This window comes from Tubulanus polymorphus, chromosome 3 (genome assembly GCF_964204645.1).
Source record: "Tubulanus polymorphus chromosome 3, tnTubPoly1.2, whole genome shotgun sequence".
In the NCBI taxonomy this organism is placed as follows: Eukaryota; Metazoa; Nemertea; class Palaeonemertea; order Tubulaniformes; family Tubulanidae; genus Tubulanus; species Tubulanus polymorphus.
In genome coordinates, this window is record NC_134027.1 from 23,987,562 (window position 1) to 24,015,025 (window position 27,464).

A 27,464-nucleotide genomic window follows, 5' to 3' on the forward strand; every position below is an offset into this window, starting at 1 on the left:
GGTAATTATTAAAGTTATCTTTGTCACCACTTTTGTATAAAGGTCGAATTCTAGCGATTTTTAATTTGTCCGGAACAATTCCAGTCTGTAGACTCATGTTAAAAACATGGCAGAGAGGATCTTTAATTAAGTCAAAAATTTTTTTAGTTACTTTCATGCTAATCTCATCGGTACCCAAACCTTTATTGGAGTCAAAATTTTTTACTATATTCATCAGTTCGACTGGTGTTGTTGGGAACAAAAAGAAGTTTTCATTTGGGCTGTTATGCAGGAAATCCTTAAAATTTATATTTGTGCTAGGGATCTTTTCGGCAAGCTTATTACCGATGTTTACAAAGTACTCATTAAATTTATTAGCAATGTTAACTTTTCCATTTATAGGTGTCCCATTAAGTTTGAATGCGTCAGGTAATTCTTCCGAGTTTGATGACTTACCAAGAATATTGTTAATAATTTTCCATGTTTGTTTCATATCATTTGACTGCCAGTGCAGAATTGGACAAAGTCAACCAGTCTTGGTTGATGCGGGACATCATTTTTGTAGTTAATTGATGACGTAAACGGATTTAATATCCTTATAATAGGATTCTTCATGTCGCGTAATTTCATAGTGTTTTACATGCCCAAATAAACTCGAAATATCATAAACTCTGGAAGTTATGAACTGGGGAACTCATGAACCCAAGGTGTCGTCTCAGGGCTTCCATACTATACCGACCAGTGGCCGTGGTACCTATCTTCCCTCAGGCTCACGAGTAAAAACGACGGATAAAATCGATAAAACCAGATAGGTGACGCGGCAGGAGCGGGTCCAGATGAGGGCACGAGGAGCACGTGCTCCATTCGCAATTTTCCTGGGCCTTTTTTTCAAAAGCAACGGCATGATTTTCCAGGGCGCATATTTTCCAAGCTTTACCCAGTCCTCGCCGTAGTCCCAACTGAACTTTTCTTAGACTGGTTACCGGTCTATTATATGGAATGGGATAGGCAATGAGTCCGAATTTTTCTCAATTACCATACGAAGTTCATAATTGCTAAATCGAGTCGATCGAATATGGACCCAATTTTGAAGATTTCTTTACAATATGTAATATTATGATATATAATTGAGTTTACACAGGCCTGTTCGGTTTTGGCTTTTTTCTGGTTTGGCTCAAATTGACTGAGATCGTTGCCTCTTCGGCACAAATATTTCCGTATAACCGAGGATCCAAAAACATTAACGGCGTCAGCAGTGAGTGGCCGGGAAGTGCATGCATTGAACACAGTCAGGCGCTGCTTGAACGTCGCTCTGAGAATCAATATTGCACTCAATACAATACGCCCTACAAAAAACCGCTGTCGTGGCTCTTGCATACCGGTTCTGATGGCGATGTCGGAGTGTACGATACTCTATACTACTATTGCGTGTACAATAATACTATGGTTGGTTCTGATTCTGTTCAATTTTCACAAAACGAAGCGAAATAATCAACGTCAACTGAAGGACGCTGTACGCAAAATCACTGCTACAGGTAGGTATAGTCTTCTGTAGTAGGTTTATCTTCTATAGTAGGTTTATCATCGTGGCCCAGTTCATTCGTAGATCTGTTAATCTCACGCGTATAGTGGCAGTATTTAGCTAATGCATCGGGTGATAAGTCTTAATACGGTAGTACCGTGTTTGACTAAGTATTTCCAATTTGTTTTTAGGTAGATTCGCTCGTAAACTGGCTTGTCACGAGATCTTGAATTTGAATGAGAACAACTCCTCCGCCGGCCAGTCGTGGGCGATATTCTCGTTTAGCAGCGAACGCGAACTACGCGTTTCACTAGTAGAAACGACTGTGCGCCACGTGTACAGACGTCATCCGATGTTACGCGCGAAAATTTCCAAAATCGTCACCGGCAAAAACACCGCGATGAAATTCATCGAAGAAATGGACGAAGAGACGATAGATTTTCGACAATCGGCCGCGACTGATTATCGGCCGTTGTTAGACGAGGATTTGTTGACGGTATTCGACGAGAACGGACCTTTATGGAGAATAACGATGCTGAAATCGGTGAAAACAGAAAACCACGACGGTAGAAACAAGTACACGTTCGTGCTGGTCGGTGTACACATGATCTTTGACGGAATAAGCGTGATCAAATTCATTAACGATTTCCTCGAAATTCTCGGAAAGCTTCTCGTCGATGATTCCGTAACCGAAGTGGACAGTCAACCATTAAAACCTAGCCGAGATTATTACATGGCGTCTGATATCGAACTGACTATGCGGGATAGAGCGCGGTTCTATTTCGGCGAATTGTTCGAGCTCTTATGGCCGCGACCTCCGTCGATCGAACTTACTAGGAAACTGAATTACGCGCCGGTGGACGCGGCGAACATGACGCGTACCATCGAGAACATCGAGATCGACTTCGACGAATCGGAAACTCGAGATTTTTTGGCATCGGCGAAAGCGAATCACTTGCGGATGAACGCTTCGATCATGACAGCGGTGGCTGCGGCTCTGGCTAAAATGGCGGACGGTAAGATGACAATTCCGCTCCAAGACGTCAACGTGCAAACGATCGCGAATCTCAGGTCTCCGAGAATCTGTTCCGGGATAACCGAACGCGACATCGGTGACTATACGTCGTGGGGGTGTTATTACATCAATGTACAAATTCCGGCCGATATCGATCTGGAAAAGTTTTGGCAAGTCGCCAAGACCACGCAACAAGACGTCGAAAGTCAAGTAAATGACTTGAAGCTCGTTTTCGAGAGTTGCAAGATGGCGAAGATGGATTCCCGAAAACCGATCCGCAAAAATTTACCGTACGCGATCGATTTAGGATTTTCGAACTGGGGGAGTTTCGACGTGCTTAACAGAGGCGCAAATCCCGCGGCATTTTCAGATCTTAAACTGCATTTTTTGTTCAACGCTTTCGAAACTCGGGCGTCGACGGTCGACGTCGTCGCGATAACAATCGACGGCAGACTGTCGTTAAATCTTCAATACCAAACTGATGACGTCAGCCGCGATTTTGCCCATAAATACGCGCTTACGATTCGCGAGTCGTTTCGGGATTATTGTCGTGTATGAAGAAATAGCTTAACACTATTTTGTCATTTCTGTAGTTAAGTCGCGACCTCTCACCGGCTAACCTAATATCCAGCACCCACACACGCAGAAACGAAAAAGGAATCCGACAAACCACGTAACCCAGAAAAAACGGTTAGACTGCTGGAAGGAGCGGTCTATCAATCGTATAGCAGGAATCGAATTGACTAGATAAATGACGAAAAGGTGTCGAAATATCTGTTTAAAGGGGAGCAATCTCGATCACACCTACGCACGTCGACAAGGAGTTCCAGCAAGAACCTTAGTGCCTGATGTAGCACAGAGCCAGCGGGGAACCGCTTTAGTGAGTTCGAATCTATTGACGAGAAAATATCCTGCGCAGTAGGAATAGCAGATAGGCTATCTGCAGGAAATCGGTTGTAAACCGAGCCAGACTACTTCGAATACAGCTAAAACAATTTCAATCATATATCGTTAAACTGAACTTGAACATTTATTTACATTTTGAAATTATATACATTATACATGTATACTAGTAACTGTACAACTACACGTCGCATTTTCAATACAAGGGCACGACCATTGCGACGCAGGCCAACAATGTTTTCACAAAGTCACATGATCCAGATAAAAAACAACAAAACGACTATCTTCCTATCCCCAAGTTCAAAAAGTTTTGACTGAAGATTAAAACGTAGAAGATTTGTACCTGACGCTCTGTTGTCGTTAAGTATCCGACATTCTGTCCTAAAGAAATATTACCTGGTATTAAAATCTTTAAAAACCTTATCGTCGGAAAACAAGCATTATTTCTGTAGTACACAAGTCGGTTGTTGTATCCACATTGCTATTCCCATGGATCAGAATCTATCTTCAGTTGGATCTAACATCATGAAAACGGATGCTATACTTGCCACAAGAATGGTTTCCAGATTTTGAAACTCATCTGAATTCTGGATTGTTTCGTGGCCGTAATGTCAAAACGTTCCTCAAAAAATGATCCTCGCGACGCGGGTGGCAAAACATCTTCCCCTCCTTCACCAGAGTTTTTGACCAGGACTGCGGCATAGTATTAGTGCTACCACAAACCAGAGGATACTGACAAATAACTAGATCCTATCGATTTTTATATGTTTTATTTTTGCCACATATTAAAAATAAATCAAAGACAATACCTTGGTCAAATATCATTGAACCTGGACTTAGTAACATAGATTTTAAAATAACTGATCGTTGAATGTGCCAAAAGGTTATAATGTTATTAGATCCGCACACAAGTAAAAGGTTTCATTTTCAAATTATCAAAATGGCTGCTGTATATATGCGGAGCTGAGACAGTTACCGGACGTTATCCAGTTCCCGATTCTGACGCGATTGGTGGATCTGTGACACGAGGAACTTGGCACTTGGCTGCATATGAATACCGTGACTGGTTAAACTTTGCGAAATCGGCGCTGTTAAACACAGCCGTGTGGTCACCAGACGATTGGCAGATTCGGTTATCCGTAGAACAACATCCGGAGTACTGATCAGTTACCCTACCCAGATAGCACGTTGAATCCAACAAGTCTTTGTAATAACACGGGAATGCCACAAAATCCATTCTACCGCATCTAAACGAGAAAAAAAACATATTCCAAATAAATCGTACTCAGAAAAGACACTACAAGCCCTCCTTAGCTTTAATGGGGTACCGGCAACGCGACTGTTGCAAGCGTAATTCCGCCATTATCCACCAGGTTCGCGAGTGTAGAGTACGGTACGACGACTTAGGAACTAGTATATTTGAATTTAGGGTCGGGTTCTATATTTTACCTGTGAACAATAAATAGAACGATGACCACACTCAAACGTGGTGAACGGATAATAAGATAAAATCCCACTATTTACAGATTAAAAGAATTTAAAAACCAGAATTTATTTATTAAATCTAAAATATTTAAAAGACACGACGTTTCGATCTCACCCTAGAGCTGATCTCTAGGGTGAGATCGAAACGTCGTGTTTTTTAAATATTTTAGATTTAATAAATAAATTCTGGTTTTTAAATTCTTTTAATCTGTAAATAGTGGGATTTTATCTTATTACCTGTGAACAAATTTTCAAGCCTTCATTTAGACAGAGCCGATAGAATATGCCCCACTTGTAATACTCTAGGTGACGAATCGCATTTTCTGTTTGACTGTACCTTACTTAACGAACAACGCAAAAACTTTTTGAATTTGAATACCTTTAATACCCTTGATATTCTGAAAAACCCAACGGTCAACTTAGCTAAATTCATTAAGACCGGCTTAGATGTATATAGATCCCTCCAATAGTATATATAGTATTGTAAATAGTTGATGTATATATATTTTGTTACGTTTTCATTCTCTAAATTTTAATCACTTCAGTGTTGTTTTGTAAATATTTGTATATACATGTGTAATAGTTTTCCTCCATATACCATGGAAATAGTTGGAGTGTAAATAAATCGTAATCGTAATCGTAATCGTACGACGTCGCCGCTGGATTCCATCTCGATCTAAATTAGAATCTAGCAATAATTTCTCACATTCTGTGCATGAAGCACGAAAATATCGTGATAGATGAGCTCTAAAGACTTATCAGACTTTGATTTCAATGCTTGATTTGCCTATTTTTCGGATTGGAAGACCGAAAATTGAATACGAAGTAACTGAACTATGGAAATGAACTATTTTTGATCGATTTCGTCTGATATCTCAGTGGATATCGACGACTGATATCTCTGACGAGCTGGTATGCCGGTACCCCATCATTCGATTACAAATTATTACGCGACGAGTTGCCTTTTATAGTTTAACTAGTTTATTAGACGCACAAGCTTTCGCTACTAGTGCATAGTGGCTTCATCAAACAGGGATTTCACCAGATAAAGCCACTATGCACTAGAAGCGAACGCTCGTGCTTCAAATAAAATAGTTTACCTATGAAATACTACTCTTTTCGTTGTATTTATTCTACACCAAGTTAACGCGGCTCCTCGTGCGAAATCAACTCGCAACATTCGCAACGGATGCATGTGTATAATATGTAACATGCATGTACAACTAGACAAACAAATTAAATTGAAATTGTGCAATATTTTTGAAAGGCTTACGTTTCACAGGTGACGTCACCAGCGCGATCTGAGCAGTGACACATCGAGCAGCCTGTCTGATTCTCGTAACGATTGGTAGCGCTGTTGAAACTAGAATCAGGAAACCTATCCGCAGTACAACCACCTGAAACATTATGATTCTGAGTCATTTTCTCGTTCATAAAATAGTCAATTACAAGAAATAAGAACATGCCATTCGTTTCATTTAACCGATGAATAAATCGACTGTTTGGTGTATTGATTCACTAAAATCAGAAATTTTACATCGTCGGTATAAATTTGCTGCTCTTATCACGCGTTTTTCTTGAATATGGAGAAACGAATTTGTAAGTTTATTGAACTATCTTCCTAAAATATCGCATTGTAGATTTACAATCATCGTTGTGAATTTCGTTAATAAATGAATAAAATTAATTAATAAAATCTTGTAAAATTACAAGACGGTTTGTAGTTTTGTGCATTTGCATAGTAAATCAGCAAAACTGATGGATTAAATTGTATAATTGAATGTCTACAAGGACATTTTGTGAAACACAATAGATATCGCAGAAATACACTGAATTTTGTAACAATTTAATTGCAAAACTACAATTATTTCTAACAATGCAGGCAACGGTCACAAGAGACAGTTGAAAATGGTGTATTTATTCTACGAAGTTAATTAACAAATTATGGAATGAATGTTAGGAACTTTGCTTTTCAATGAACAAAAGATAAACACGACTAAAACTGCGGATACTAATTACGCATTGTCATTGCGGAAGCCCCATTAATCTGTATTCTGCTCAAGGCTCAGGCCTGACGCGAGCTACGAGCAATCTTCTCATGATTGCTCGTAGACACGAGTAACCCGAGCTACCTGTTGGAATGCCTGCCTAACTAGTTGGGACTGGTATGAATCTGCGAGCAATCATCTCAGAGAGATAGCTCGGACATGCAGTATGAATTAACAGTCTTACCTATTTCTCGACTGATGGCCGCCTCCGAGACACCAGCAAATATCACACAAACCAATACAGCGAAAAACATGATGAAATTCTGTCCACACGTTAGAGTCGACTGACAAAACACAAGAAACCTGGCTGTTTATATCGTATACAGCGGTTTTTTTGAAGTGTTTAATTTAATTTTCATAAAGCGAATTCTGTTTGATAGAATGAACAGTGTCTCGATATTTCCGGATCAATGGTACATGAAATCAATAAAAAGAAACTCTGGGAGCCGAGTTGAAATTTTAAACTGAATTAGTCCCAAGGTCAATTCAACCGACGTTTTGTGGAAAATCTCAACTAAACTGACTGTGGAGCTGGATTCAGAGTCAAATTGAACCCTCACAACTGTTGAACTTGATCCAGAGTCATATTAGAGCCACATAACTGTGAAACTGGGATTAAAGCCTGATTAGACCCACACGACTGAGAAACTGGATCCAGAGTCGAATTAAACCCACACAACTGCGGAACTGGATCCAGAGTCAAATTAAACCCACACAACTGCGGAACTGGGATTAAAGCCTAACTAAACCCACACAACTGTGGAACTGGGATTAAAGTCTAATTAAACACACACAACTGTGAAACTGAGTCCAGAATCAAAATGGATCCAGAGTATGTGGATAATCTTTTGAAAAAATCAATGAATTTGATATTGTAAAAATTGCTGCAACTAATTCTTCTTCGAAGTGGCCGAAGGTCTACGTTGATATTATGAAAAAGGTTTCATATTGTTTATCTCCTCTCTCAGCTTAGTATTCGAACCTGATGGTACTGAGAATGGAGAATTTATAATTTTTGGAATTCATAATTTTGCCGCAAATAGACGAGGCAGGTAATCGAGGGTGGCTTTACAAGCTGAAACCTTTTCCCAGGTCGAACTTGGGAGGTCTTCGCATTATTTTTTGTACGATCATATATACATTAACTGCATGCTTTTTGAAACATTTAGAATCTAGAACATTAGAGACGTGTATATAAGCTATATACGCGTAGGCCTACAACAAAGCAAAACAATTTAATAAAATATCTTTTCGCTAAAACAGCTATAATAATATATCAATATGAAGTATGTGAATGTCGCCCCGCTGGTATTTACAATGTTATTGAATATCGTTGCAATTCAAACATTGGATCGAGTGCTCGATTTCTACATGAAATGAATGTCCATAATTCAGGCCACATGAACGCTGTGGCCATAATTCAGGCCATGAACGCTGTGGCCATAAATCAGGCGATTTCTAAATGAACGCTGTGACCGTTCAGGACATGTTGGATTAAATACTTTGATATGCTTAACATGCAATCGATCGACAAACCGTTTAAAGTTTCCTAACATGCAGTGAACAAGGCGTTGGATTGAAATTGGGGGGCGGGGGTCAACTTTCCTAGTGAAGGTGGCATTTTATCCGTACACTGTGAAAAATTGTTACGGAAGTTTCCGTTTTATTTTCCCAAACATACCATCGACAATTTAGCTATCATGCTGCAGCCGATGAACGCTGCAGCAGATGAACCGGAGACATTTCCGTCGAGCCACGGAAAAATTCGACGTATTCACGTAAAATTCCGACGAATCACGGATAATTCCTGCCAGCGATGGATTTTTACCGCATAAACCGTTAAAAAATCGGAAACTTTCCGTTTCATTTTCCACAACATAATTTTGAATTATTATGTGCTCTCAGATGCAATATGGGGCCATATTCTACTTCAATTTCTATTCAAACACGACCGGCTCAACTACATGGATAATTTAACCTTATTTTACCGTACTGCAGTAAACAGCAATTTCAATTTCAATTTCAATTTATTCATCATAAATCCAAAGTATAAGATTGTGAATGAAGAAGAACAACAATAACAACAAACAGACAAAGAACAAAAAGGATGTGCAACAAAAGAAAAGAAAAAGGAGAGAGAAGTAATACAATGTTTATATATACATACAACATTATTTAAGTGATATTTACAAGGGTAAGCCCATAATATATAAATTTCGCGATATTTAGGAAGATTGGTTTACGTATGCACCTTCGCAACCCACGCTATTTACTTACATAGAAGTAACAAAGGGGGCCTACAAAAACACCATCGATCTATGATGATTGATAAAACACTATACCCGTGTTGAAGCTGAATAGAGAGAATCCCACGATAATAACTAAAAAACACAGTCCGAAAATGTAACTGAAGCTAGTAGTTTATTCAACGTTTCTATAACGTAGGACGATTGTATACAGTTCTTAGGAATGAGGAAAGTTGCAGCCATTGCGTCGACCAATCAGTCCATTCACTCATTTACAGCTCACTAATTATTGAAACCATTTTTTCTTTCGCTAGTCACTCCAATTCTACACTAACGTTGTTAATGCTTACAAATATTTGATATGCGTTAGTGATTTAACAAAGGCTTAAAAGTGCTGACTTTTTAGTTACGACCTTAAAAAGTGCTTATATTCCACAGAAATATTAAAAAGTATCAAATTCATAATTATTTTTCTGACATTATGCGATAACAATCGACGGCAGACTGTCGTTAAATCTTCAATACCAAACTGATGACGTCAGCCGGGATTTTTCCCATAAATACGCGCTTACGATTCGCGAGTCGTTTCGGGATTATTGCCGAGTATACGAAGAAATAGCTTAACACTATTTTGTCATTTCTGTAGTTAAGTCGCGGCCTCTCACCGGCTAACCTAATATCCAGCACCCACACAGGCCTGTCGCAGAAACGAAAAAGGAATCCGACAAACCACGTAACCCAGAAAAAACGGTTAGACTGCTGGAAGAAGCGGTCTATCAATCGTAAAGCAAGAATCGAATTGACTAGATAAATAACGAAAAGATGTCGAAATATCTGTTTAAAGGGGAGCAATCTCGATCACACCTACGCACGTCGACAAGGAGTTTCAGCAAGAACCTTAGTGCCTGATGTAGCATCAGAGTACACTATGATCGTAGAGCAACGGCGATCACTGTCCACTACAGGACTGGGTGAACCAGGAGTAAGCCAACGCAGTGACGGAAGTGACGACAATCTCGTAGAATCTGGCGAATTGTACTTAATGAATAAAGTTGATTCGTAAATATGTATACTGCCTGTTTCAATTGAAGAACCAGTGCTTTCGTGGGGCATGGTCCGCTGCATCGATTGTCTCTACGCAGTCATCATCTCTTGCAAGGGGTCCGGTATCTCCCCGAGCCAGCGGCGAACCGCTTAAGCGAGTTCGAATCCATTGACGAGAAAATATCCTGCGCAGTAGGAATAGCAGATAGGCTATCTGCAGGAAATCGGTTGTAAACCGAACCAGACTACTTCGAATACAGCTAAAACAATTTCAATCATATCGTTAAACTGAACTTGAACATTTATTTACATTTTGAAATTATATACATTATACATGTATACTAGTAACTGTACAACCACACGTCGCATTTTCAATACAAGGGCATGACCATTGCGACGCAGGCCAACAATGTTTTCACAAAGTCACATAATCCAGATAAAAACAACAAAACGACTATCTTCCTATCCCCAAGTTCAAAAAGTTTTGACTGAAGATTAAAACGTAGAAGACGTACGCTGACGCTCTGTTGTCGTTAAGTATCCGACATTCTGTCCTAAGGAAATATTACCTGGTATTAAAATCTTTAAAAACCTTATCGTCGGAAAACAAGCATTATTTCTGTAGTACACAAGTCGGTTGTTGTATCCACATTGCTATTCCCATGGATCAGAATCTATCTTCAGTTGGATCTAACATCATGAAAACGGATGCTATACTTGCCACAAGAATGGTTTCCAGATTTTGAAACTCATCTGAATTCTGGATTGTTCCGTGGCCGTAATGTCAAAACGTTCCTCAAAAAATGATCCTCGCGACGCGGGTGGCAAAACATCTTCCCCTCCTTCACCAGAGTTTTGGACCAGGACTGCGGCATAGTATTAGTGCTACCACAAACCAGAGGATACTGACAAATAACTAGATCCTATCGATTTTTATATGTTTTATTTTTGCCACATATTCAAAATAAATCAAAGACAATACCTTGGTCAAATATAATTGAACCTGGACTTAGTAACATAGATTCTAAAATAACTGATCGTTGAATGTGCCAAAAGGTTATAATGTTATTAGATCCGCACACAAGTAAAAGGTTTCATTTTCAAATTATCAAAATGGCTGCTGTATATATGCGGAGCTGAGACAGTTACCGGACGTTATCCAGTTCCCGATTCTGACGCGATTGGTGGATCTGTGACACGAGGAACTTGGCACTGGGCTGCATATGAATACTGTGACTGGTTAAACGTTGCGAAATCGGCGCTGTTAAACACAGCCGTGTGGTCACCAGACGATTGGCAGATTCGTTTATCCGTTGAACAACATCCGGGGTACTGATCAGTTACCCTACCCAGATAACACGTTGAATCCAACAAGTCTTTGTAATAACACGGGAATGCCACAAGACTCATTCTACCGCACCTAAACGAGAAAAAAAAACATATTCCAAATAAATCGTACTCAGAGAAGACACTACAAGCCCTCCTTAGCTTTAATGGGGTACCGGCAACGCGACTGTTGCAAGCGCAATTCCACCATTATCCACCAGGTTCGCGAGTGTACAGTACGGTACAACGTCGACGCTGGATTCCTTCTCGATCTAAATTAGAATCTAGCAATATTCTTTTCAAATTCTGTGCATGAAGCACGAAAATCTCGTGATTGATGAGCTCTAAAGACTAATCAGACTTTGATTTCAATGCTTGATTTGCCTATTTTTCGGATTGGAAGACCGAAAATTGAATACGAAGTAACTTGAAAATGAACTATTTTTGATCGATTTCGTCTGATACTTCAGTGGCGCCATCTGACGAGCTGGTATGCCGGTACCCCATCATTCGATTACAAATTATTACGCGTGAATACAACGCGACGAGTAGCCTTTTATAGTTTAACTAGTTTATTAGACGCACAAGCTTTCGCTACTAGTGCATAGTGGCTTCATCAAACAGGGATTTCACCAGATGAAGCCACTATGCACTAGAAGCGAACGCTCGTGCTTCAAATAAAATAGTTTACCCATGAAATACTACTCTTCGTTGTATTTATTCTACACCAAGTTAACGCGGCTCCTCGTGCGAAATCAACTCGCAACATTCGCAACGGATGCATGTGTATAATATGTAACATGCATGTACAACTAGACAAACAAATTGAAATTGTGCAATATTTTTGAAAGGCTTACGTCTCACAGGTGACGTCACCAGCGCGATCTGAGCAGTGACACATCGAGCAGCCTGTCTGATTCTCGTAACGATTGGTAGCGCTGTTGAAACTAGAATCGGGAAACCTATCCACAGTACAACCACCTGAAAGAAACATTATGATTCTGAGTCATTTTCTCGTTCATAAAATAAGTCAATTACAAGAAATAAGAACATGCCATTCGTTTCATTTAACCGATGAATAAATCGACTGTTTGGTGTATTGATTCACTAAAATCAGAAATTTTACATCGTCGGTATAAATTTGCTGCTCTTATCACGCGTTTTTCTTGAATATGGAGAAACGAATTTGTAAGTTTATTGAACTATCTTCCTAAAATATCGCATTGTAGATTTTCAATCATCGTTGTGAATTAATAAATGAATAAAATTAATTAATAAAATCTTGTAAAATTACAAGACAGTTTGTAGTTTTGTGCATTTGCATAGTAAATCAGCAAAATTGATGGATTAAGTTGTAGAATTGAATGTCTACAAGGAAATTTTGTGAAACACAATAGATATCGCAGAAAGACACTGAATTTTGTAACAATTTACTTGCAAAACTGCAATTATTTCTAAAAATGCAGGCAACGGTCACAAGAGACAGTTGAAAATGGTGTATTTATTCTACGAAGTTAATTAACAAATTATGGAATGAATGTTAGGAACTTTGCTTTTCAATGAACAAAAGATAAACACGACTAAAACTGCGGATACTAATTACGCATTGTCATTGCGGAAGCCCCATTAATCTGTATTCTGCTCAAGGCTCAGGCCTGACGCGAGCTACGAGCAATCTTCTCATGATTGCTCGTAGACACGAGTAACCCGAGCAACCTGTTGGAATGCCTGCCTAACCAGTTGAGACTGGTATGAATCTGCGAGCAATCACCTCAGAGAGATTGCTCGTACATGCAGTATGAATTAATAGTCTTACCTATTTCTCGACTGATGGCCGCCTCCGAGACACCAGCAAATATCACACAAACCAATACAGCGAAATACATGATGAAATTCTGTCCACACGTTAGAGTCGACTGACAAAACACAAGAAACCTGGCTGTTTATATCGTATACAGCGGTTTTTTGAAGTGTTTAATTTAATTTTCATAAAGCGAATTCTGTTTGATAGAATGAACAGTGTCTCGATATTTCCGGATCAATGGTACATGAAATCAATAAAAAGAAACTGTGGGAGCCGAGTAGAAATTTTAAACTGAATTAGTCCCAAGGTCAATTCAACTGACGTTTTGTGGAAAATCTCAACTAAACTGACAGTGGAGCTGGATCCAGAGTCAAATTGATCCCTCACAACTGTTGAACTGGATCCAGAGTCGAATTAAACTCACACAACTGTTGAACTGGATCCAGAGTCGAATTAAACCCACACAACTGTGGAACTGGATCCAGAGTCAAATTAAACTCACATAACTGCGGAAATGGGATTAAAGTCTAATTAAACCCACACAACTGTGGAACTGGGATTAAAGTCTAATTAAACACACACAACTGTAGAACTGGATCCAGAGTCGAATTAAACCCACACAACTGTGGAACTGGATCCAGAGTCAAATTAAACTCACATAACTGCGGAAATGGGATTAAAGTCTAATTAAATCCACACAACTGTGGAACTGGGATTAAAGTCTAATTAAACACACACAACTGTAGAACTGGATCCAGAGTCGAATTAAATTCACACAACTGTGGAACTGGATCCAGAGTCAAATTAAACTCACATAACTGTGAAACTGGGATTAAATTCTAATTAAACACACACAACTGTGGAACTGTGTCCAGATCCGAAATCAAATTAAACCCTCGCAACTGCGGAACTGAGATCAAAGTCTAATTAAACCCACACAACTGTGGAACTGAGTCCAGAATCAAAATGGATCCAGAGTATGTGGATAATATTTTGAAAAAAATCAATGAATTTGATATTGTAAAAATTGCTGCAACTATTTCTTCTTCGAAGTGGCCGAAGAGTCGAGGGTCTACGTTGATATTATGAAAAAGGTTTTATATTGTTTATCTCCTCTCTCGGCAAGTATTCGAACCTGATGGTACTGAGAATGGAGAATTTATAATTTTTGGAATTCATAATTTTGCCGCAAATAGACGAGGCAGGTAATCGAGGGTGGCTTTACAAGCTGAAACCTTTTCCCAGGTCGAACTTGGGAGGTCTTCGCATTATTTTTTGTACGATCATATATACATAAACTGCATGCTTTTTGAAACATTTAGAATCTAGAACATTAGAGACGTGTATATAAGCTATATACGCGTAGGCCTACAACAAAGCAAAACAATTTAATAAAATATCTTTTCGCTAAAACAGCTATAATAATATATCAATATGAAGTATGTGAAGGTCGTCTCGCTGGTATTTACAATGTTATTGAATATCGTTGCAATTCAAACATTGGATCGAGTGCTCGATTTCCAAATGAATTGAGTGTCCATAATTCAGGCCAAATGAACGCGGTGTCCATAATTCAGGCCAAATGAACGCTGTGGCCATAAGTCAGGCCAAATCAACGCAATGGCCATAAATCAGGCGATTTCTAAATGAACGCTGTGACCGTTCAGGACATTTTGGATTAAATACTTTGATATGCAATCGATCGACAAACCGTTTAAAGTTTCCTAACATGCAGTGAACAAGGCGTTGGATTGAAATTGGGGGGCGGGGGTCAACTTTCCTAGTGAAGGTGGCATTTTATCCGTACACTGTGAAAAATTGTTACGGAAGTTTCCGTTTTATTTTCCCAAACATACCATCGACAATTTCGCTATCATGCTGCAGCAGATGAACGCTGCAGCAGATGAACCGGAGACATTTCCGTCGAGCCACGGAAAAATTCGACGTATTCACGTAAAATTCCGACGAATCACGGATAATTCCTGCCAGCGATGGATTTTTACCGCATAAACCGTTAAAAAATCGGAAACTTTCCGTTTCATTTTCCACAACATAATTTTGAATTATTATGTGCTCTCAGATGCATATTCTACTCCAATTTCTATTCAAACACGACCGGCTCAACTACATGGATAATTTAACCATATTTTACCGTACTGCAGTAAACAGGTGCCTGCAATTTCAATTTCAATTTCAATTTATTCATCATAAATCCAAAGTATAAGATTGTGAATGAAGAAAAACAACAATAACATCAAACAGACAAAGAACAAAAAGGACGTGCAGTAAAATAAAAACAATAAAAGGAGAGAGAGAAGTAATACAATGTCTAATATATACATACAATATTATTTAAGTGATATTTACAAGGGTAAGCCCATAATAAAATTTCGCGATATTTAGGAAAGATTGGTTTACGTATTCACCTTCGCAACCCACGCTATTTACTAATATAGATGTAACATAGGGGGCCTACAAAAACACCATCGATCTATGACGATTGATAAAACACTATACCCGTGTTGAAGCTGTATAGAGAGAATCCCACGATATTAACGAAAAAACACAGTCCGAAAATGTAACTGAAGCTAATAGTTTGTTCAACGTTTCTATAACGTAGGACGATTGGATACAGTTCTTAGGAATAAGGAAAGTTGCAGCCATTGCGTCCACAAATCAGACCATTCACTCATTTACAGCTCACTAATTATTGAAACTATTGAAAGTCATACAGATTTCACAAACGTCCACGCGGCCACGCCTTCTTTCGCTAGTCACTCCAATTCTACACTATCGTTGTTAATGCTTACAAATATTTGATATGCGTTAGTGATTTAACAAAGGCTTAAAAGTGCTGACTTTTAAGTTAAGACCTTAAAAAGTGCTTATATTCCACAGAAATATCAAAAAGTATCTGACATTATGCGATAACAATCGACGGCAGACTGTCGTTAAATCTTCAATACCAAACTGATGACGTCAGCCGGGATTTTTCCCATAAATACGCGCTTACGATTCGCGAGTCGTTTCGGGATTATTGCCGAGTATACGAAGAAATAGCTTAACACTATTTTGTCATTTCTGTAGTTAAGTCGCGGCCTCTCACCGGCTAACCTAATATCCAGCACCCACACAGGCCTGTCGCAGAAACGAAAAAGGAATCCGACAAACCACGTAACCCAGAAAAAACGGTTAGACTGCTGGAAGAAGCGGTCTATCAATCGTAAAGCAAGAATCGAATTGACTAGATAAATAACGAAAAGATGTCGAAATATCTGTTTAAAGGGGAGCAATCTCGATCACACCTACGCACGTCGACAAGGAGTTTCAGCAAGAACCTTAGTGCCTGATGTAGCATCAGAGTACACTATGATCGTAGAGCAACGGCGATCACTGTCCACTACAGGACTGGGTGAACCAGGAGTAAGCCAACGCAGTGACGGAAGTGACGACAATCTCGTAGAATCTGGCGAATTGTACTTAATGAATAAAGTTGATTCGTAAATATGTATACTGCCTGTTTCAATTGAAGAACCAGTGCTTTCGTGGGGCATGGTCCGCTGCATCGATTGTCTCTACGCAGTCATCATCTCTTGCAAGGGGTCCGGTATCTCCCCGAGCCAGCGGCGAACCGCTTAAGCGAGTTCGAATCCATTGACGAGAAAATATCCTGCGCAGTAGGAATAGCAGATAGGCTATCTGCAGGAAATCGGTTGTAAACCGAACCAGACTACTTCGAATACAGCTAAAACAATTTCAATCATATCGTTAAACTGAACTTGAACATTTATTTACATTTTGAAATTATATACATTATACATGTATACTAGTAACTGTACAACTACACGTCGCATTTTCAATACAAGGGCACGACCATTGCGACGCAGGCCAACAATGTTTTCACAAAGTCACATAATCCAGATAAAAAACAACAAAACGACTATCGTCCTATCCCAAAGTTCAAAAAGTTTTGACTGAAGATTAAAACGTAGAAGATTTGTACCTGACGCTCTGTTGTCGTTAAGTATCCGACATTCTGTCCTAAAGAAATATTGCCTAGCATTAAAATTTTTAAAAGCCTTATCGTCGGAAAACAAGCATTATTTCTGTAGTACACAAGTCGGTTGTTGTATCCACATTGCTATTCCCATGGATCAGAATCTATCTTCAGTTGGATCTAACATCATGAAAACGGATGCTATACTTGCCACAAGAATGGTTTCCAGATTTTGAAACTCATCTGAATTCTGGATTGTTTCGTGGCCGTAATGTCAAAACGTTCCTCAAAAAATGATCCTCGCGACGCGGGTGGCAAAACATCTTCCCCTCCTTCACAGAGTTTTGGACCAGGACTGCGGCATAGTATTAGTGCTACCACAAACCAGAGGATACTAACAAATAACTAGATCCTATCGATTTTTATATGTTTTATTTTTGCCACATATTCAAAATAAATCAAAGACAATACCTTGGTCAAATATCATTGAACCTGGACTTAGTAACATAGATTTTAAAATAACTGATCGTTGAATGTGCCAAAAGGTTATAATGTTATTAGATCCGCACACAAGTAAAAGGTTTCAATTTCAAATTATCAAAATGGCTGCTGTATATATGCGGAGCTGAGACAGTTACCGGACGTTATCCAGTTCCCGATTCTGACGCGATTGGTGGATCTGTGACACGAGGAACTTGGCACTGGGCTGCATATGAATACTGTGACTGGTTAAACGTTGCGAAATCGGCGCTGTTAAACACAGCCGTGTGGTCACCAGACGATTGGCAGATTCGGTTATCCGTTGAACAACATCCGGGGTACTGATCAGTTACCCTACCCAGATAACACGTTGAATCCAACAAGTCTTTGTAATAACACGGCAATGCCAGAAAATCCATTCTACCGCATCTAAACGAGAAAAAAAAACATATTCCAAATAAATCGTACTCAGAAAAGACACTACAAGCCCTCCTTAGCTTTAATGGGGTACCAGCAACGCGACTGTTGCAAGCGTAATTCCGCCATTATCCACCAGGTTCGCGAGTGTAGAGTACGGTACGACGACTTAGGAACTAGTATATTTGAATTTAGGGTCGGGTCCTATATTTTACCTGTGAACAAATTTTCAAACCTTCATTTAGACAGAGCCGATAGAATATGCCCCACTTCTAATACTTTAGGTGACGAATCCCATTTTCTGTTTGACTGTACCTTACTTAACGAACAACGCAAAAAATTGTTGAATTTGAATACCTTTAATACCCTTGATATTCTGAAAAACCCAACGGTCAACTTGGCTAAATTCATTAAGACCGGCTTAGATGTATATAGATCCCTCCAATAGTATATATAGTATTGTAAATAGTTGATGTATATAATAGTATATATAGTATTGTAAATAGTTGATGTATATATATTTCGTTACGTTTTCATTCTCTAAATTTTAATCACTTCAGTGTTGTTTTGTAAATATTTGTATATACATGTGTAATAGTTTTCCTCCATATACCATGGAAATAGTTGGAGTGTAAATAAATCGTAATCGTAATCGTAATCGTACGACGTCGCCGCTGGATTCCATCTCGATCTAAATTAGAATCTAGCAATGATTTCTCAAATTCTGTGCATGAAGCACGAAAATATCGTGATAGATGAGCTCTAAAGACTTATCAGACTTTGATTTCAATGCTTGATTTGCCTATTTTTCGGATTTGAAGACCGAAAATTGAATACGAAGTAACTGAACTATGGAAATGAACTATTTTTGATCGATTTCGTCTGATATCTCAGTGGATATCGACGACTGATATCTCTGACGAGCTGGTATGCCGGACCCCATCATTCGATTACAAATTATTACGCGACGAGTTGCCTTTTATAGTTTAACTAGTTCATTAGACGCACAAGCTTTCGCTACTAGTGCATAGTGGCTTCATCAAACAGGGATTTCACCAGATGAAGCCACTATGCACTAGAAGCGAACGCTCGTGCTTCAAATAAAATAGTTTACCCATGAAATACTACTCTTTTCGTTGTATTTATTCTACACCAAGTTAACGCGGCTCCTCGTGCGAAATCAACTCGCAACATTCGCAACGGAGGCATGTGTATAATATGTAACATGCATGTACAACTAGGCAAACAAATTGAAATTGTGCAATATTTTTGAAAGGCTTACGTCTCACAGGTGACGTCACCAGCGCGATCTGAGCAGTGACACATCGAGCAGCCTGTCTGATTCTCGTAACGATTGGTAGCGCTGTTGAAACTAGAATCGGGAAACCTATCCACAGTGCAACCACCTGAAAGAAACATTATGATTCTGAGTCATTTTCTCGTTCATAAAATAGTCAATTACAAGAAATAAGAACATGCCATTCGTTTCATTTAACCGATGAATAAATCGACTGTTTGGTGTATTGATTCACTAAAATCAGAAATTTTACATCGTCGGTATAAATTTGCTGCTCTTATCACGCGTTTTTCTTGAATATGGAGAAACGAATTTGTAAGTTTATTGAACTATCTTCCTAAAATATCGCATTGTAGATTTACAACCATCGTTGTGAATTTCGTTAATAAATGAATAAAATTAATTAATAAAATCTTGTAAAATTACAAGACGGTTTGTAGTTTTGTGCATTTGCATAGTAAATCAGCAAAATTGATGGATTAAGTTGTAGAATTGAATGTCTACAAGGAAATTTTGTGAAACACAATAGATATCGCAGAAAGACACTGAATTTTGTAACAATTTACTTGCAAAACTACAATTATTTCTAAAAATGCAGGCAACGGTCACAAGAGACAGTTGAAAATGGTGTATTTATTCTACGAAGTTAATTAACAAATTATGGAATGAATGTTAGGAACTTTGCTTTTCAATGAACAAAAGATAAACACGACTAAAACTGCGGATACTAATTACGCATTGTCATTGCGGAAGCCCCATTAATCTGTATTCTGCTCAAGGCTCAGGCCTGACGCGAGCTACGAGCAATCTTCTCATGATTGCTCGTAGACACGAGTAACCCGAGCAACCTGTTGGAATGCCTGCCTAACTAGTTGGGACTGGTATGAATCTGCGAGCAATCATCTCAGAGAGATAGCTCGGACATGCAGTATGAATTAACAGTCTTACCTATTTCTCGACTGATGGCCGCCTCCGAGACACCAGCAAATATCACACAAACCAATACAGCGAAATACATGATGAAATTCTGTCCACACGTTAGAGTCGACTGACAAAACACAAGAAAACTGGCTGTTTATATCGTATACAGCGGTTTTTTGAAGTGTTGAATTTAATTTTCATAAAGCGATTTCTGTTTGATAGAATGAACAGTGTCTCGATATTTCCGGATCAATGGTACATGAAATCAATAAAAAGAAACTCTGGGAGCCGAGTAGAAATTTTAAACTGAATTAGTCCCAAGGTCAATTCAACTGACGTTTTGTGGAAAATCTCAACTAAACTGACTGTGGAGCTGGATTCAGAGTCAAATTGAACCCTCACAACGGTTGAACTTGATCCAGAGTCATATTAGAGCCACATAACTGTGAAACTGGGATTAAAGCCTGATTAGACCCACACGACTGAGAAACTGGATCCAGAGTCGAATTAAACCCACACAACTGCGGAACTGGATCTACCAGATCCAAAATCAAATTAAACCCTCACAACTGCGGAAATGGGATTAAAGCCTAACTAAACCCACACAACTGTGGAACTGGGATTAAAGTCTAATTAAACACACACAACTGTGGAACTGAGTCCAGAATCAAAATGGATCCAGAGTATGTGGATAATATTTTGAAAAAAATCAATGAATTTGATATTGTAAAAATTGCTGCAACTATTTCTTCTTCGAAGTGGCCGAAGAGTCGAAGGTCTACGTTGATATTATGAAAAAGGTTTCATATTGTTTATCTCCTCTCTCAGCATAGTATTCGAACCTGATGGTACTGAGAATGGAGAATTTATAATTTTTGGAATTCATAATTTTGCCGCAAATAGACGAGGCAGGTAATCGAGGGTGGCTTTACAAGCTGAAACCTTTTCCCAGGTCGAACTTGGGAGGTCTTCGCATTATTTTTCGTACGATCATATATACATAAACTGCATGCTTTTTGAAACATTTAGAATCTAGAACATTAGATACATGTCTATAAGCTATATTCGCGTAGGCCTACAACAAAGCAAAACAATTTAATAAAATATCTTTTCGCTAAAACAGCTATAATAATATATCAATATGAAGTATGTGAATGTCGCCCCGCTGGTATTTACAATGTTATTGAATATCGTTGCAATTCAAACATTGGATCGAGTGCTCGATTTCTACATGAAATGAGTGTCCATAATTCAGGCAAAATGAACGCTGTGGCAATAATTCAGGCCAAATGAACGCTGTGGCCATAAATCAGGCGATTTCTAAATGAACGCTGTGACCGTTCAGGACATGTTGGATTAAATACTTTGATATGCTTAACATGCAATCGAACGACAAACCGTTTAAAGTTTCATAACATGCAGTGAACAAGGCGTTGGATTGAAATTGGGGGGGGGGGGCGGGGGTCAACTTTCCTAGTGAAGGTGGCATTTTATCCGTACACTGTGAAAAATTGTTACGGAAGTTTCCGTTTTATTTTCCCAAACATACCATCGACAATTTAGCTATCATGCTGCAGCAGATGAACGCTGCAGCAGATGAACCGGAGACATTTCCGTCGAGCCACGGAAAAATTAGCGTATTCACGTAAAATTCCGACGAATCACGGATAATTCCTGCCATCGATGGATTTTTACCGCATAAACCGTTAAAAAATCGGAAACTTTCCGTTTCATTTTCCACAACATGATTTTGAATTATTATGTGCTCTCAGATGCAATATGGGGCCATATTCTACTTCAATTTCTATTCAAACACGACCGGCTCAACTACATGGATAATTTAACCATATTTTACCGTACTGCAGTAAACAGCAATTTCAATTTCAATTTCAATTTATTTATCATAAATCCAAAGTATAAGATTGTGAATGAAGAAGAACAACAATAACAACAAACAGACAAAGAACAAAAAGAATGTGCAATAAAAGAAAAGAAAAAGGAGAGAGAAGTAATACAATGTTTATATATACATACAACATTATTTAAGTGATATTTACAAGGGTAAGCCCATAATATATAAATTTCGCGATATTTAGGAAGATTGGTTTACGTATGCACCTTCGCAACCCACGCTATTTTCTTACATAGAAGTAACAAAGGGGGCCTACAAAAACATCATCGATCTATGACGATTGATAAAAAACTATACCCGTGTTGAAGCTGAGTAGATAGAATCCCACGATAATAACGAAAAAACACAGTCCGAAAATGTAACTGAAGCTAATAGTTTGTTCAACGTTTCTATAACGTAGGACGATTGGATACAGTTCTTAGGAATAAGGAAAGTTTCAGCCATTGCGTCCACAAATCAGACCATTCACTCATTTACAGCTTACTAATTATTGAAACTATTGAAAGTCATACAGATTTCACAAACGTCCACGCGGCCACGCCTTCTTTCGCTAGTCACTCCAATTCTACACTAACGTTGTTAATGCTTACAAATATTTGATATGCGTTAGTGATTTAACAAAGGCTTAAAAGTGCTGACTTTTTAGTTAAGACCTTAAAAAGTGCTTATATTCCACAGAAATATCAAAAAGTATCAAATTCATAATTATTTTTCTGACATTATGCGTAATGCCAATATTGGCTTTGACGATTTATCTTGTGGATTTGGACGAGGTTCGCGGTTCTAAATGATAATTAAAGTAACACGTCTGTATTACATGAAAAGCTCTTTTTTCTGGTCCCAATGAATTCAAGTTGAGCGGAGTCTGTGACAAATATTTGCTTCATTTAAAATAGCTCTCGAGCCGATGGTAAGCATGTCCTTGCAATTTGTATGAAATTATGTCTATATCTGAACTTTTAATCTCGAAATCTCGACTTTATAAACTCGAAATTTCGACTTTTAAAGTCGAAATTTTATACAATACACATTACATGTTACATAATATGACATACAAGGTGGCAAGAAGATGGCCAAAAAACCAGAAATGATTTCGCAGGAGGTTTTTGGAAGTAAGATCAGTTGATAGATCTGATACAATTAGTTACGCTTTTCAGAATAATTCAGAATCGATAAAGGAAAAAAGAGAAATATAGCGCAATGTGAGCCTAACCGATGAAGAATTCAGTGGGGGGGGGGGGGGGTGGTGTTATAACAGTTTATTTACTTCTCAACGGGCATATTGGTTCTTGTACTTTTCCCCGTTGAGAAGTCCCTGAAGTGCGTATAGACTTGGTCACCTAGTAGCACTGAGGTAATTGTTTAATGACTTAAGTTACATTCTAGAATAGAATGATGGAACTGGTCACCGATGAGGTTCATATTGCACTTGTCGCATACACGTTCATCCCTTGGAATATAATATATCTCTTATATTATTCCCTGTATGTTATTTCTAGGACCTTAGCATGTATTTATTTTGTATATACTATTGACTTTGTTTCATGAAATGTATTTGTACTAAAAAGAAATCCCTTGGAATATCACATCCTCGCTTGCCAGGGGTCCGGTATCACTCCCGAACTCGCTTCCACCAGCCCCCTGGCCTCACAAAGCGTGATTTCATTACTGGCGCTGTTGGTCCATTTAACGGGAAAACCAATAAAAGCTTAAAAGTCGTTTGTTACAAATGCTGTGATTGGTACGACCGGATTCTGGTCGGCTAGTAACGACTCCGACGACTCGTGAGGTCAAGGGGTTCTGTTCGGCGAACAGCTTTAGCGTAGTGGGTTCGAATCCCTTGACGGGTGCAGATGGGAATATCATGGCAAAGACTGAGTTCGTCTGGGGTAAGACGTTAAATCCGAATCGAGAAAGACTCAGTGATTGAAGAACAATGGAACACGCGCACAATACATATGAATTTAACGTTTATTGCGAGCACTGAATGCATATCTTCTGTATCGACATGTAGAGATAGATCGTTAGCAATTAGAAGATGTGACGTCATCAATAGCAATATCAGATTCATAACCACTTCCCCGGGTAGCGACAAACTCGATCTAAAAAACAAACCAGACATAATTGATTTATCAGATTTTTTTAAGTGAAAGTTCAAATAATTCAAACCGTACTAAGTACGTACTTTGGTGTTCCCTTTTGGAATATTAACTGATCCACGTTTCCATTGATTTCCCTGATTACCAGATTTCAAAAATACAACGCGTCCGTTGAGTTTAACTTCTAATTTTCCCATTTGTGAACCACCATACATGTGATAATAAAAGTTCATGACGCAGGAGTCGGACGCTGATTGGGTACTTGCTTCTAACCTGGCTTGATGACCTGGAATTTTTCCGGAAGCTTCCATGTACACATACATCCCTGAAAAGAGAGTAAATATCAAACTCTGCTCATATCGCGATACTATTTTATTGTATGAACACATACGTTCAACTTAACAATATCGTTAACTTCATGTTCTCACAGTTTGAGGGAGGTGAGGGGTGTAAAGATTTAGGGAAGTTAGGGGTGTATGGACGATGTTATTTGAGGAACTGTTCGTACCACGTCCAGTCGTATGATCTGCACTTGGACCGGTGCGTGAAGTATATGTACCCCCTGATCGTCTCGTCCACTGTCCATGTGAGTTCCACATCCCGTTATCCGTCTCGAAATCGGTATCCAATCGTCCTACGTGATAGAAGATGATTTTTCGACATAATTGGAAAGAGGTACACTATGAAAATCATCACGGGATCCGCTAGATGAAGAGTTCATTTCTAATCGTGGTCAGTGATGAGATCCTCTCCACTATTTTCACTATTTTATCGCGATTTTGCTTATGCTGTTACTTCAAATTAACAAACCTGGTGTCACAGTTGGTGTCGCAGTTGGTGCCACAGTGACCGATGAGCATCCTGTTGAAAAACTGACGTCATCAATACCCATGTCGGATAGCCAAGACTTTGGCCGGGTAGCGACAAACTGAACCTGAGCAAAAAGACATTTCTCAGGTTATTCGTTAAACTATTTCATAAGCTAATTGAGGAAAATCTAAGCTGTGCACTGAGTACGTACTGCGGCATTTCCTTTTGGAATGGGAACTGATCCATGTTTCCACTGGTTTCCCTGATCACCAGATTTTGAAAATACCACGTTTCCGTTGAGTTTAACTTCAAGTCTTCCCATAACTGCACCATACATGTGGTAGTAAAAGTTCATGACGCAGGAGTCAGACGCTGATCGAGTATTCGCTTCTAATCTGGCTTGATCTCCTTGAGGTCTCTCGTATGTCCTCATGTGCATGTACCATCCTGAAATGAGAGTAAATATTGGACTGTGCTCGTCGCGATACTAATCATTTGAATGTAGGTACCAGGGCGGATTTTTACCTATGGGGGATATTTACCGGGGGAATTTTACCGGGTTTTTTTTTTACCTGTTACCTATTTAATTGTATGACTACCTTATTTCCTATTTACAATTCGCTAACTTTATCTTTCCGCCGAATGAGGGTGTAAGGACGATGGTATTTGATTGAGAAACTGTTCGTACCATGTCCAGTCGTATGATCTCTTCTTGGACCGGTATAAATAGATCCTGAATTGCCCCATCGTCTCGTCCATTGTAATGTTCCCTGCGAGTTCCACATTCCGTTATCCGTCTCAAAATCGGTAGCCAATTGTCCTACGTAATAGAAGATGATTTTTCGACAAAATTGGATAGAAGTTATCATTTTGGGAGCCTCCTGTTTTCGCCATTCTATTGCAACGAGCTACTTGTACCGCAACTATAAACTACGTAACAAACCTGGTGCCACCGGGCCGCATCTCGCAGAAAAAGTTATATCGTCAATAGCTATGTCGGACATATAACCGCTTCCCCGGGTAGCGACAAACTGAATCTGAGAAACACAGACGTTGTTGGTCAAGGATGAACTAATCAAAGAATACTAAACTGTGTGCTCAGTACGTACCGCGGCGTTTCCTTTTGCAATCGTAACTGATCCCTGTTTCCATTGATTTCCCTGATCACCAGATTTCGAAAATACAACGTTTCCGTTGAGTTTAACTTCTAATTTTCCCATTGTTGAACCATACATGTTATAATGAAAGTTCATGACGCAGGCGTCAGACAGTGATTGGGTATTGGCTTCAAGCTTGCCTTGATCACCTTCATGTTTCCCAGAAGTTTCAACGTACACGTACCATCCTGAAATGAGAGCAAACATTGAACACGGCTCATGGCAAAATCATTCAATTGTATGATCAGGGCTTTTTTTAATTAGTAGGAGTACGGATTTTTTTGGGGGGGGGGGAGTGAAAGGGCGAAGGGAAAAAAATTTATTTTTTTTTGAAAACCCAGTGCCAGGATCCTCGAAGGGCAAAGGACAAAAAATAAAAAACAAAAATTACATTTTTTGTCTTGTTTTGCATTAATTTTCTGAAGGATTAGAAATAAAAGAATTATTTTCTCCGTTCAAAAAGGCTGACAGCCATTTTGAACTAAATAATCTGGTTAACATCATATACTCACAGATGGAAAGAGGAGGTGAGGGGTCTAGAGACAATGTTTTATGAGGCAGTAACTGTTCCTACCCTTTCCAGTCGTATGATCTCCACTTGGACCGGTCTTTGAAGATGATGTACCGCCTGATCGTCTCCTCCACCATAATGTTCCCTGCGATTTCCACATTCCCATACCCGTCTCAAAATCGTTAGCCAATTTTCCTACGTAATAGAAAACAGATCATAGACAAAATGGGCTTGGCCTACTTTTATGTTATCATATCTTTGGACCCGCTTGGCGAAGGAGTCTGTTTCCAAACTGTAAGAGGTTCAAATACTCCGGCAAGAGTAACCTGAAATATATTTGTCTATTGTAAAGACTGGTATGAATTAATCGACTTACCTATTTCGCCGCTGATGACCGCCTCCGAAACACCAGCATATACCGCACAAACCAATACGGCGAAATACATGATGAAGTTCTGTCCACGCGTTTGAGTCGACTGACAAAGATACGT

At 39.0% G+C, this 27,464-nt stretch overlaps 2 protein-coding genes and 1 long non-coding RNA gene across 3 annotated transcripts; all 3 read right to left on the reverse strand.

The window, feature by feature from the left end:
• Positions 1–4,401: 4,401 nt before the first annotated feature.
• Positions 4,402–8,579, reverse strand: LOC141902218 (uncharacterized). Its single transcript, XM_074789860.1, has 4 exons — positions 8,489–8,579; positions 7,137–7,236; positions 6,178–6,301; positions 4,402–4,666 (listed from the first exon to the last, which is right to left on the reverse strand). The coding sequence occupies exons 2-4, from the start codon at positions 7,204–7,206 to the stop codon at positions 4,402–4,404; spliced, it is 459 nt and encodes a 152-aa protein (XP_074645961.1). The 5' UTR covers positions 7,207–7,236; positions 8,489–8,579.
• A 3,886-nt stretch (positions 8,580–12,465) lies between these two features.
• On the reverse strand, positions 12,466–15,174 carry LOC141901206 (uncharacterized). The gene is made up of 3 exons (XR_012618814.1): positions 15,084–15,174; positions 13,385–13,484; positions 12,466–12,549 (listed from the first exon to the last, which is right to left on the reverse strand). It is a non-coding gene; the product is annotated as an uncharacterized LOC141901206 (long non-coding RNA).
• Positions 15,175–24,417: 9,243 nt separating this feature from the next.
• LOC141902219 (MAM and LDL-receptor class A domain-containing protein 1-like) lies at positions 24,418–27,419 on the reverse strand. Its single transcript, XM_074789861.1, has 10 exons — positions 27,350–27,419; positions 27,037–27,168; positions 26,415–26,650; positions 26,249–26,342; positions 25,994–26,125; positions 25,517–25,752; positions 25,306–25,429; positions 25,004–25,129; positions 24,582–24,820; positions 24,418–24,498 (listed from the first exon to the last, which is right to left on the reverse strand). The coding sequence occupies exons 1-10, from the start codon at positions 27,417–27,419 to the stop codon at positions 24,421–24,423; spliced, it is 1,467 nt and encodes a 488-aa protein (XP_074645962.1). The 3' UTR covers positions 24,418–24,420.
• Between the last annotated feature and the right edge of the window lie 45 nt (positions 27,420–27,464).

Coding starts and splice junctions, on each gene's coding strand:
- LOC141902218 (XM_074789860.1), bottom strand. CDS start 7,206: ATGTTTTTCGCTGTATTGGTTTGTGTGATATTTGCTGGTGTCTCGGAG. Junction 6,302..7,136: donor GGCCATCAGTCGAGAAATAG/GTAAGACTGTTA, acceptor ATAATGTTTCAG/GTGGTTGTACTGCGGATAGG. Junction 4,667..6,177: donor GGTGACGTCACCTGTGAAAC/GTAAGCCTTTCA, acceptor TTTCTCGTTTAG/ATGCGGTAGAATGGATTTTG.
- LOC141902219 (XM_074789861.1), bottom strand. CDS start 27,419: ATGTATTTCGCCGTATTGGTTTGTGCGGTATATGCTGGTGTTTCGGAG. Junction 27,169..27,349: donor GGTCATCAGCGGCGAAATAG/GTAAGTCGATTA, acceptor TCTATTACGTAG/GAAAATTGGCTAACGATTTT. Junction 24,499..24,581: donor TTCCAAAAGGGAACACCAAA/GTACGTACTTAG, acceptor TTTGTTTTTTAG/ATCGAGTTTGTCGCTACCCG.